Genomic DNA, 13,438 nt, shown 5'->3' with positions numbered 1-13,438 from the left:
AGGATGCCCAGTCTGTTCCTGGCTTCCTTTGGATAAAGATGTAGAACCTCAGCTCTTCCTGAACCATGCCTGCCTGGATGCCGCCATACTTCTGCCTTGATGACAATGGACTGAACCTCTGAACCTGTAAGCCAGCTCCAAATAAATGTTGTTTTTTTATAAAACTTGCATTGGTCATGTGTCTGTTCACAGCAATAAAACCCTAAGACAGAAGTTGGTACCAGGATTGGTGTATTGTTGTGATAGGCCTGACCATGCTTTTGTTTGGAAGAATGTGGATTTTGGGACTTTGGATTTGGAAAGCCATGGAATGCTTTAAGTGGGGCTCAATGGGCCAGCCTAGTAGGAATATGGAAGACGGTGCTGAGGGTCATTTGAACTGTGTAGGCCTGATGGCCAAAGAGGTTTCAGTGGAGGAGAACTTTAATATGTGGCTGAGAGATTGTTTTTGTGATGTTTGGTGAAGAACATGGCTGCTTTTAGCCACTCTCTGAAGAGATTGCCTAAGGTAAAGAAATTTATATTAATTGCATCAACAAAGGAAGTTTCAAAAAAGCCCAACAGAAACTTTGTTCTCTGATGATCATTTTGAACAAACATAGCAAGCTGAAAAAAAAATACAAAATATATAGTTTGAGTATTAAAGGGGCTCAAAGAAGTGAAATGGAGCTGAATTCAAGGATATTAAGTGGAATTAAGGGAGTGATGACCTTGGGGCAAGATTCCAACGAGCTGAATTTAGGTGCGGGCTTGGTAGTACAAGCCTTTAATTCCAGGAGGCAAAGATAAGCAGATTGCAGAGTTCAAGGCCAGCCTAGAACAGAGCAAATTCTAGGTTAAGAAAAACTTAAATCAAAGCTTGGTGGACCACACCTTTAATCCCAGTGTTTAGGAGACAGGCATGCAGATCTCTGAATCCAGTCATTCTAAGGAACAAGATCCTGGACAGCCAAGCTTAGGCAGTGAAGGAGTTGGAATAAAGGAAGCTAGTGACAATAGTGATAATGTAATAGAACAAGGGGGCCCAAGTTCCAGCTTCGGCAAACAGCAGAACTCAGCAGCTGAAGCCATGTGTCTCTGGCTTTATAATCAAGAGAAGGAGACTACTGGGACAGTTGATGCTGGTTAGCTGGAGCTAAAAAATTAGCGGTGATTAAGAAGAGACCAGCATCATTAAGGTACAATCTTCTGGGAAGTGTTTTCTGAGAGCACAAAGAAGCTGTGTTCCAGAGATAGCCAAGGTTGTACCTCATGCTGCAGCTGTACTTGGTAAATATGTAAGAATCACCCAGGTGGTACTGGTTTTGAAGGCATCATGAAGAACAGCTGAGGTCTGGCTCTGTGAGAGGCCATGGAAGGCCACTGGTGAAAGTGCACCCTCAGTTGTGATTGACAGCCCAGGACTGAAAGGGTCATACAAAGGAGTTGAGGCTTGGTACCACAAAGAGAGCCTATGAGAGGCTTTGGTAAAGCCTAGTTGCAGTGGAAGACCCCGGCATATCGGAGATACCACCGAGAACAGTAGTGGCAGTGGAGTGGGTCAATCTGAACTTAGAGTGATACTGAGAGCAGAGCAGGAGAAGTGACATCAGCCCTTTGAAGATGCATAGATGATCTCATGTGTGGATCTCAGACATTGGAAAAAGAAGCTGTGAAACTGAAATTGACTTGGGGACCCCAAGATGTTAAAGACAGTATGCCTGCCAGGAAAGCTGCTAACAGGGAGTGGAACCAGCCCAGGAGAAAGAACCTTGTTGCAGTCAACAAAGATGAAAAAGGAGTTGAAGATCTGAAGACCTCTTTGCCATCAGACATGGAGATGCAGAGTTTAGAGTTTGCCCAATTGGTTTCCTGTCTTGCTTTGGGGATTACAGTTAAGTGACTGGATGAATCTCAGAAGAGAACTTGAACTTTGGACTTTTAACGCTGCTGAGACTGCTGTAGACTGGGGATTTTGAAGTTGGACTAAATGTATTTTGCATTAAGCTATGTTTAGGTATGGCCCCCAAAGACTCATGTTTGAACAAGCCTCTAGGAGCCAGGGAGTGGAATAGTTTGTATATGCTTGTGCCAGGGAGTGGTACATTAGAAGGTGTGACCTTGTTGGAGGAGGTGTGTCACTGTGGGCACGGGCTTGGAGATCTTCCTCCTAGCTGCCAGAGGATGCCCAGTCTGTTCCTGGCTTCCTTTGGGTAAAGATGTAGAACCCTCAGCTCCTCCTGCACAATGCCTGCCTGGATGCTGCCATGCTGCTGCCTTGATGCTGCCATGCTGCTGCCTTGATGACAATGGTCTGAACCTCTGAACCTGTAAGTCAGCCCCAAGTAAATGTTTTTTATAAAACTTGCATTGGTGGTGGTGTCTGTTCACAGCAATAAAACCCTAAGATAGTATTTCCCCCTTTTCTCTTTGAGATGCAATACCACACACACCCTGCTTCTCATCTTCCTTCTTCTTTAACTCTTTGAAATAGGGTCTCATGTAGCCTAGGGCAGCCTCAAAGGCAGTCCTCAAACACAGTGAGCAAATGTCTATGTTCCCAAGTGCTGAGAATCAAGTGGATCACACCCAGTACTGTCACAGCTTTGCACAGTCAATTACCCCAGGCTACACTTCTTTCTACACTGTTCTTCCTTCACATAGGGTCATACAGTTTTAATTTAATAACCATGCCAAATCTTGTCTTATTATACAGCTAAGAATATAGTATAGCCTATTGACTTTCATATTCATTTTTTTAATATGCAGTGTGTGTGTGTGCGCGCGTGCGCGTATGTGTGTAGCTTGAAGACAACTTGATGGGAGCTGTTACTACCCTTCTGTTGTGAGGGTCTCAGAGAAATCAGCTCATCAAGCGCCTTTACTCACTTAGCCCTCACAGTTAAGTTTTAAAAACCCACATATATGTTTATGTCAGCCATAGTAGCATATATCTGTAACTCCAGCATGTAACAGGATCCAGTGAGACTGTCTCAAAAAAAAAAAAAAAAAAAGAAAAGAAAAAGTTTAATCAGCTTGAAGGCCAGAGCAAAACCAGAAAACAAAACCAGCGACTGACATTAGAAGACAGCCACACAGCCACACAATGACTCTAGACCAGCCTGAGAGGCAGAGGGCAGCAGCTGCACTGGAGGGTGGGTTACCTGTCTAACCCTGGATGATCGTCTTTCTCCTTTCCTCGGTTTCTCATCATCAGATTCACCCTTTTCTTCAGAAAAAGAGGAGCTCTTTCCTATCAAATGAAAGAAAATCAAGTCATACTTGTGACACGGAAAGCCTTGATTCATGACTTTCTAATATCCAACCAATTATTGCCTATGAGGTGTTGAATAAAACAGTTCCACATTTTTTCCACATATATGCTCTAGGCTATACAAAGGTTCTTTTTTTAGTAATGCTTGCTATGAGGCTGGAGAGATGGCTCAGTGGTTAAGGGCACTGACTGTTCTTCCAGAGGTCCTGAGTTCAATTCCCAGCAACTGCATGGTGGCTCATAACCATCTGTGATGGGATCTGATTCCCTCTTCTGGTGTGTTTGAAGATACAGCATACTCACATCCACTTAAATAAACAAACAAACAAATAAATAAATAAATAAAATCTTTAAAAAGCAAAACAAAACAAAAAACCTCTTGCTATGCATTTTGAAGAATATTTTAATATTTCAAATAACTCAAAAGTAAAATAACTTCCCATCAGGGGTACAGAAAAACAAAGCATACCTAGTTCTATAATGTCTTTTCACATTCTGAAGCAGAACTTGAGACTTTACCATTCTGAAGCCAGGAATGGTCACTCACACGGACCATGTCAGCCCTCCAGAGGTTGAGGCAGGAGCACTGCCGAGAATTCCAGGCCAGCATGAGTTTCTGCATGTTGAGTTCCAAGCCAGCCTGGACTACAATGTGAGACTTTGTCTCAAAAACATAAAAGCAAGAAGTTTCCACTGAGTTGTACCCACGTCCCAAAGTTATTTGATGAGAACGGGCCCTTTGCCTGCATCTGCGTGCAAGCATGACTGTTACCCTGTGCCTTCCGAGGCCACACGAGAGTATCAGATCCCTGGAGCTAGAGTTTCAGATTGTTGTAACCCCTCATGTGGGTGTTAGGAATCAAACTCAGGTCCTCTGGAAGAGCGGGCAGTGCTCCCAACTGTGGAGGTACCTCTCTAGTCCTATCACGTCTGAAGAATGTGTCTAGTACTATGATTTGTTAGTCCCTCTTACCCCAACACTGGGAATTAAAACTCAGGGCCTTGTGCATGCTCAACAAGCACTCTAGGGGGCTGGAGAGACGGTTCAGCAGTTATGAGCACTGGCTGCTCTTTCAGAGGACCTGGGTTTGATGTCTCACACATACATGGTCGTTCAGGACCCTCTTCTGGCCTTCCTGGGTATAGGCAGGTACAAGGTGCACAGACACACAAGTAGGAAAATACGGATACATTAAATAAAAAAAAAAAAACAACAACAAAAAAAACCCCAAAAAAACAAAGAACAAAAACCACACTACCATTAAATCTCAATCTCTTGCCTGCCCTCAATCTCTTGTTTTAGCTTGAGATGAGGCACTGCTGTCCTGGACCCTCCGGCCTTTGATTCCTGAGTACTAGAATTTACATGTGTGAGCCACGCCCGCTCTACAGGCTAGGTTCGACCAAAATGTAACGATTAAATAGACCAGTCAATCTGTACAATCATAAACTCAAGAAATGAGCAAAAACAGGTTTTGTTTGTTTCTAAATGAAGTTAGGAATACAGCTCAATAGTATGGAATGTTTACTTAAAGTGTTAAAGACCTGGGCCCAAACTCCTGGGGATAAAAGAAGGTAAAAGTTGGGTTATGGTAGTGTCGCACACCTTTAATCAAGCACTTGGGAGGCAGATGCAGATGCAGGCAGATCTCTGCTAGAGGCCAGCCTGGTCTACAGATTGAGTTCTAGGGCAGGCAAGGTTACACAGAGAAACCTTACCTCAGAAAAAACAAACAGTTGGGCGGTGGTGGCCTACACCTTTAATCCCAGCACTTGGGAGGCAGAGGCAGGCAGATTTCTGAGTTCAAGGCCAGCCTGGTTTAAAGAGTGAGTTCCAGGACAGCCAGGGCTATATAGAGAAACCCGGTCTCGGGGCAGGGAGGAGGAGGAAGGGGAGTTGTTTGTTGTTTGTTTACAAACAAACAAACCAAAAAAGTGCACAGACAAATTAATTCATGCTAAACGAACAGGGCTTTAGAACTGGGTCCTCCTAACTATGTGCTATACACTGGTGTTCAAGATGGAAAGGTTTTTTTCTTCCCTTCAGGGAAAAGAAAGCTTGAGAATTATCAGTCTAGACCATTCAAGTCTAGAATGTTTCACTAGAACATTCTAATGCTATACAGAAGGCCTGAGCACAGCTCGGTGGTGGAACACAAGCTTATTCAAATACATGTGGTACTACACGTGGAGGTGTAACCCTCACTGTGGGCAGAAGTGATACAGAATGGCAATATATGGCTAAGAATTAGTTTAAGAAACAGCAGAGGGATGGGGAGACAGATGGCTCAGGTGCTTAGAGCACTGAGTACTCTTCCAGAGGGTTCCACTTCTAGCCACAGTAGCTCACAACCAGCTGTACCTCCAGTTCCAGGGGATCTGATGCCCTCTTCTGGCCTCCACAGGCACTGCAGGGTGGTACAAAGACAAATATGTGGAGAAAACACCCAAAAAAATAAAATGTAAAAACTGGCATAAGGACAGGAGGCACTCATTAGGAGAGCAGGTGGTTTCTGAGCAGAGTGCTCGTCTAATAATGCTCAGAGCTTGGGTTCAATGTCCGGGGAAGGAGAGCAGTACAAGTCATTCTATTCTAAATACTTAATACAGCTCAGAAAGCGTCAATCTGGGCTAGAGAGAGCTCAGATATTCAGTAGACACAAGGCCCTTCCTTCAGTCCTGAGCACCAAGAAGTTTAAAGCATTCACAAATCCTGACCTACATGAGCAGTAGTTAAGCCAGTGCACACACTCCTGGTTGTCCAGGCTGACCCAGGACCTGCTGTTGTTCTCCACATACCAGGAATTTAAAACAAACTAGGCTTTGCTTTTGTAATAAACAAAACCAAACTAAAACTAATAAAACCAACTAGCAAGATTACAAATGTTTTATACATTTTTAATTCCATGATCACTTGATTAATATTCTCTGAAATGACTAATTTCATATGAGTAAATAAACATCTGCATCACTTGCATTAAGATTGTTTATACAGGATCTCTGTGACATGCAGTGACAATTTACACTCTCACAAGCATCCTAAGATGCTACTAGCTGGCCGGACAACAGTGGCACATGCCTTTAATCCAGGCAGAGGCAGGAGGATGTCTGTGAGTTCAAGACCAGCCTGGATGACTGAGTTCCAGGATATCCAGGAAACAATATCTTGAAAAAACAAAAACAAACACCTCGGCTTGCCCCAAAACAATACTACTGGCTGAATGACACAATCTCATAATTCACTGAACAGAATTAGGTTACATTACAAAGTAAATAAAGCTTAAACTTAAAGAAAGAAATACTATTCTCCATCAATTTAAAAACAGAGCACTGTTGCTGGGTGTGGTAGCCATGCCTTCAATCTCAGAAATAAGGCAGTGACAGGCAGATTTCTATGAATTTGAGGTCAGTCTATATAGTGAGTTCCAGGACAGCCAGAGTCACTTAATAAAGAGACCCTGCCTCAAAACAAACAAACAAGCAAAAACAACACCAGGTATGGTAACACACGCTTATTATCCCAGTCTGTGAGAAATAGGAGAATAAAGAATTCAAGGCCACCCTAGTGACTTCAAAGCCATCTGAGATAGTAAAAGCCATCTCATCGAGAGAGTAAGATAATGTCTCAAAAACACAAGGGTCAGAGCCATGAGGTGGTCACCATTGCAGCACTTATAAAAACTGGTACAGCTCTTGGTTCAATCCCCACGTCAAAATACAAAACAAAGCAAAGCAAACCACTAACAAATAAAAAAATAACAGAAAAAAAGGCAATAAAAAAGTTGTATAGTTGGCCAGAGATGAATGTCATTAGGCCAAAGGCAAGTTTTATGAAGTTGTGATTTAAAAATTAAATATGCCCAAGTTTAACAGATTCATTCCCCACCCACAGTAAGCTATAGGTTGGTCTACTGTACAGTTTGGATATCATACCCTATCATATCATACCATAAAGTCTCAGTAGGTTTCTGGATGATTATTTCTTTGGAAGCACTAAGTAAGAGATCATCAAAAAGATCTGGGTTGCCAGGCAGTGGTGGCGCACGCTTTTAATCCCAGCACCTGGGAGGCAGAGGCAGGTGGATTTCTGAGTTCGAGGCCAGCCTGGTCTACAGAGTGAGCTCCAGGACAGTCAGGGCTACACAGAGAAACCCTGTCTTGAAGAAACCAAACCAAACCAAACCAAACCAAAAAAAAAAAAAAAAAAAAAAAATCTGGGGACAGGAAAACTGCTCAGGGTTTTGACCATCGAAATTAAAAAAGCTGGATGGGATTACCAGAATGAAGCAAAGAATCATAACAATACAAACGTGAGGCAGAGGATAGCTTTCTAATTAGAAATGATATTATGGGATCCATGTTTGGGATAGCATGTTACCACATGAATGTCTGAAGTCAGGTATCATTAACACTGAGCACTTTGCCTAAAGGTGAATCCAATGCTAGCAATGGGCTAATGACAAACGGAATCACTCTTTCAAGCTTGAGTTCTAAAAAGTCCAAAACCAGAAGAGAAAGGAAAGGTAGCTGTGGACAGTGAAGGGTGCATTAATGGAGAATGGAAAGGGCATTTAGGGGAGAAGTTTAGGATTGTTGTTTGAGACAGGGAATGGGTATGTAGCTCAGGCTGACTCCAAACTCTCCGCACTCCTGTTTTAGGCGCTTCAGTGCTGGGATTATGGGAATGTGCCCCCACTATCTGCAAAGTAGTTTATTTCAAAGACAGATTTGTGGAGAGGGTTTAGAGGACCCAAATTAGGCAAATTTGAATCACAACAAAGACTACTAACAAGGTGCCCTTTTACACAACACACACACACACACACACACACACACACACACACCACACAGCAAAAATAAACAGATCTAGGGGTGATGCCAAACCTAGAATCCTCAGCCTTCTAAGGAATGCATTTGCCACTTCCTTAGATTCCCAGCAACCTGAGGAAAAAAAGAGAGCAAGGGAGTGAGCAGGGTATAGTGCTGCGGTGAGACCTGAGTAAGGCCACCGTGGGCTCTGTGGGATACACGATGGGGAGCAGGGAAAGGGAAGGGAAAATCCAATATTCTCGGCACTCACCCTCATAAAATAAATCTTAAAAAAGTAACAGCTATCTTCCTGTAGGGGTTTCCTTTATAGCATTTAAGTGAGAATTTGCTAGGAGATAAGCGAAAGATCCTAATAAAATACAGCCATGAAAAACTATTCTGTGGTTAGTCATTTATACATCAAATTATTTGAGAAAACTAACTGGCAAAATAAAACGTGGAATCTCAGGACTCACGCCCTCAAGGTTCACAGAGGACCCAGGAACTCATGGTCTTAGGCGTTCTACAAAAAGCACCTTAGGTGTCACTAGTGATTAGCAAACACTACTACTAAAGAATAAAGCAGTAAAGTCAAAGGCAATGTGGCATTTTTCCTGGTACCAACATGGAGGGGTGGTGTGGAGTTCCAGCAGGGCTGAGCCCCAGCAGCCCTAATGCACTCTGTTTCGGGGATGGAGAACGGCAGGCAATCTGTCATAGGTCAGTAAACTGGATTTTTCTTTTCCTTTTGCAGAGCTACTTAGCAGCGCAGCACAGGCTGGCCTGAGACTCATGGCCTTCTCTGCCTAGCCTTCCTAGCCTGGGCACACATGGCTTCAACACTATGCTGGCTTCTTGCTCACTTTTCCAAGTATCTAACTGTGTGTAGGTGAGCACATATACACTGCACGTGCAGAGGACAATTTGTACTTGATGCTCTGTTCCACCACCTGGGTTCTGGAGACTGATTTCAAGTTGTTGGCCCTGCAGCAAGTGCTCTCGTAGTCTCCCTCACTGAGCTTATCTGATGTCTTGCCCCCCACTCACGTTTTTTTTTTTTTTTTTTTTTTTAACAGTACTTGCGTCTAAACCCAGGACCGCATGTTATTAGGCAAGTGCTCTGCACTGAGCTGCATCACCAGCCCTGGTTTATCTCTTCATCTTTTTTTTTAATTGTTGAAAATTAGATTTTATGGCCAGCCTGGTCTAGAGAGCAAGTTCCAGGTCTGCTAGAAATCATGTTTTATTTATCAAATATATGTTTAAGTATGTGGACATGCACATGCCACTACATGTGTGGAGATCGGAGGACAACCTTTCAATATTCTTTCAAGTTTGGCAACACCTATCTTTACCCACCCCTCAGTCATCACCTCATCACCATCCCTGAGACAGGGTCTCTCTATTCTGGAACTCCCGCCATAGACCCTGTGGGCCTGAACCCGCCTCCCTCCGCCCTCTGGGATTAAAGGTGTGAGCTGTCACACCCAGCTTTATTTTTTTACTATTGGGTCTCGATAAATTGTCAAGTTGTTCACAACTCTGAATCCCCCTGCCTCACCCTCCTGAGTAGCTGGGATTGAACACATGCTGCACTCTACGATGTCTCACCTCTCACCTTTTCCTCTATCAATTATAATCACAGGTAAAGTCCTGCTGAGGATATAAAACACCAGAACTGGCATTTTTTCAAAGCCTTTGCTTTTGAAACCTATTCTATTTAAGGATACACTGTTCATTTTCATTTCAAGTTACATTTAGGATGGAGAAGATGTGTGTTTGTGTGCATGCACCTATGCAGCAGAGGACAAAATGTGAATGTCTGAGTGCCATCCACCCTGACTTTCAAGAAGGATCACTAACTAGTCAGGAGTTTGCTAAGCAGGCTGCTCTGGTTGGCCAGCAAGCCTCAGGGATACCAGACCACAGTGCTGGGACACAGGGGCACCACTGCATCCAGCTTCTTTTTTTTTTTGGCATGAGTTCTGGGGCCCACACTCAGGTTTCAAAAGCACTTTATTGACCAACTGCTGCCTCCTAGTCCCCAGAAGAACTTCCTCAAAAACCACAAGTCATTACCCTATGAGAAAATGTTTAAAATTTATATTTACTGGTTTGGCACTTGAAGTCTTCTCCAAAATTATTTCAATCTACCTTTTAAATTGTTTTCTAAGTATTCTTGAAAATTAATAATTGCTTTGGTGATATTAGTCTAAGCCTACTATACCTCCTTTAAAAATAGTACAGGGGCTGGAGACATGGCTCAGCTCTTCAGAGTACTTGCTGCTTTTCCAGAGGACCTGAGCTTGGCTCCCAGCATGCAGGCTAGGAGGCTCACATACCTTCAAGCCCCAAAATGGCTCCTTCTTCTGGCTTCTACTGATTTCTAATGATCATCTAAATCTGTACCTCTGCCACGAGGCTTTCTCTAATTACTGCAGTTGTGAGATAGCTCATTTTTTAAAAAAAAAATTTAACTTTATGTACATAAATATTTTTGCCTGCATGTATGTCTACATACTATTTCTGTGCCTGATGCCCATGGAGGCCTGAAGAGGGTATCAGATCCTTTGGAACTAGAGATACAAATGGTTGTTAGTTGCCTTGTGAATGTTGGGAATCAAAGCCAGATTCTCTGGAACAGCAATCCAAGTCTCACTCTGATGAGATAATGGATAACTAAAACACTAGCACTGGAAAGCAAGGAAGCTAGACCTCAAGACTGAGGTTAACCTGCAAAGGGCCACACAGCAAAGCAGCCTGGCATGGTGGGGAGTGCCTTTAATCTCAGCACTCGAAGGCAGAGGCAGGTGGCTCTTTGTGAGTACCAGCTTGGTACACAGCAAGTTCTAGGATAACAGAGAGACCCTGTCTCAAAAAAAAAACCAAAGTCAAAATAAAACAAAGGGCAGACAATATTGTTCAGTGGGTAAAGATATCAACTTGTCGAGCTGAATTCAATTCTCAGGACCCATCTGATAGGAGGGCAAACTTAAGTGGCTGTCTGACCTCCACATGTGAGTCTTAGCATTGGTGCATCCGAACACACACACACACACACACACACACACACACACACACACACAAAATAAATGCAATTAAAAAAAATCCCATGGTAGAAGGCTAAAGAGATGGCTTAGTGGTTAAGAGCACGTGCCACTCTTCCTGAGGACCCTAGTTTGGTGCCCAGCATCCATGTTAGATGGCTTAGACACCTGTAATTCCAGCTCCAGGGATCCAATGCACTCCTGTGAACAGACCCACACAGATACACATAATTAAAAATAAAAAATAAAAATTTTAGAACAATCCTACAGCATGTATGTGCATCATTTGTATCACACACTTACTATCTACCATTTTTAAACTTTTACTCTTCACCAACAGACATAAAGAAATATGTCTAAAGGAGTTAAATGCATATAGCAGGAGTTAATGTCATATTCATGACATTTATTTGAGAATGTCAGTAATTCATGTATAATAGAGTACCCTCTTTCTTCCTCGCTTTCTGATCTGAGGACAGCAGAGCAGTGAGGGCAGAGTGGGCCAAGGGAGCGTCCTACTCCTTGCCTATCTGGAGAAAAGAGAGGTCCCTGAAGGGCTCTTTCATCATTCCAGAGTTGTCAGTGTTAACTTTAGTACCCGGGGGCTGGCAACACATACACACCGTAAACACACACCCTACACACACACACACACACACACACACACACACACACACACACACACACACACACACACACACACACACAGAGTAAAAAGAATTGTCTGTAACCAGCAAGCCGGTAAAGGCACTAAGACTAAGCCTGACAACCTGAGTTCAATTTCCAGGATCCACATGGTAGGAGAGAGCTATCCTCTGACCGCCATACATGTTCTGTGGCATGCATGTTCTCTCTCCACCACTCCCTATGTACCCCCCAAACAAACAAAAGTATCAAAGGGAGGTGTGCTAGAGAGATAGCTCAATTCTTAGGTGTGCTGGCTGCTCTTCCAGAGGAACTGAACTCAATTCTTGGCACCCAAATGGTGGCTCACAACTGCCTGTAACTTCAGTTGGAAGGGAACCAGACAACTTCTAGCCTTATGGCCATGAGGCATACAGGTAGTGCACAGACATACAAAAAGGCAAAACACCCAGATGCATAAAATTCCAAAGGAACAGAGTACCTGCCTAGCATGTGCAAAGTTCTGGGTTTGATCCATATGCAAAGGGGAAAAAGAAGGCATACTCATTATCAGCAGGATTTCCAGGTAGGGCCATAGCTCAGTAGGTGGAATGTTTACTCATCATGCACTAACTAAGTCCTGGGTTTGATCTCTAGCACTGAATAAATTAGGATGTGATGGAGCATACCATAACTTGCAAGTTGGAAAGCTGAGGCAGGAGGATCAGTAGTTTAAGGCAATTCCTGGTTATTTAGTGAAGAGGAAGCCAGACTAGACTACACAAGACTCTTTGTCTCAAAAGAAACAAAAAACAAACAACAACAACAACAACAACAACAACAACAAAAAACCCAAAAAAGGTGGCGGCGGCTCAGTGTTTAGAACACTTAGTGCTCTTACAGAGGATCCATGGTCAGTTCCTAACACCCACATATCAGTGGTCAGTGCACAACTACCTATGACTCCAATTCCAGGGTATCTAATATCCTCTTTCAAGTCCCCATAGGCACCACATATATGTAATGCATATTCATATACACAGGTAAACAGTACTCATACAAACAAATAAAAATAAATAATAAAACTATTTTCAAAAATTTCCCACAGGGACTCAGACTAGGATCAAGAAATATAGGCATTAACTAGTCTTAGATCTTAAAATTAGCCTCAAAAGTCCTTCATTTTCTTTTAACCTCATAAAATTTCTCTCTCCAATAAATATCTCCAAAAAACTTAACCTTTTCTAGGAATTCTATGCTAATCAAAATTGTTAATTATATTAACACTCATTTGTGCTGGGCAAGTGGTACATGCTTTTAATTGCAGCACTAAGGAGGCTGAGGAGGTGGATTTCTGTGTTTAAGGCCCATATAGTCTACACAGTGTGTTTCTGGACAGCCAGGGCTCTATATCAAGACCTGTAAGCAAAACAAAATTAAAGTCTTTCCGAACGACAAAGGCTATATTTATAACCTTTTACATGAGATACTACGGAAAATTAGGCACCTAGTATTTCCATGAAATATAACATGAAAAAAATTAATCTTGCTTGAACCAATTATATAGAGGTCTTTATGTTCACAAAATGATGCACGGTCTTTAAGGGTACTTAGCATAACTGTAATTACACAGTCATCTTATCAAGGGCTCACTTACTTACTAGACCGCCAAGCTCCTTATGGCAGACACCTTCTTCTCTGGCAT

The 13,438-nt window shown here is 42.8% G+C and overlaps 1 protein-coding gene across 6 annotated transcripts in view; it reads right to left on the bottom strand.

The window, feature by feature from the left end:
* The window catches only part of Acin1 (apoptotic chromatin condensation inducer 1), a 44,579-nt gene that overhangs the window by 24,505 nt on the left and 6,636 nt on the right, over positions 1–13,438 (bottom strand). For all 6 annotated transcript variants that reach the window (XM_052191488.1, XM_052191489.1, XM_052191484.1 and 3 more), the window contains one exon: positions 3,144–3,232. In XM_052191488.1, the coding sequence (XP_052047448.1) occupies positions 3,144–3,232 (89 nt within the window). The remainder of the gene's footprint in view (positions 1–3,143; positions 3,233–13,438) is intronic.

The sequence above is a fragment of the Apodemus sylvaticus genome, chromosome 8, assembly GCF_947179515.1.
Source record: "Apodemus sylvaticus chromosome 8, mApoSyl1.1, whole genome shotgun sequence".
In the NCBI taxonomy this organism is placed as follows: domain Eukaryota; kingdom Metazoa; phylum Chordata; class Mammalia; order Rodentia; family Muridae; genus Apodemus; species Apodemus sylvaticus.
The sequence above is the reverse complement of the archived record's forward strand: the minus strand, read 5'-3'. Positions and strand labels throughout refer to the sequence as shown.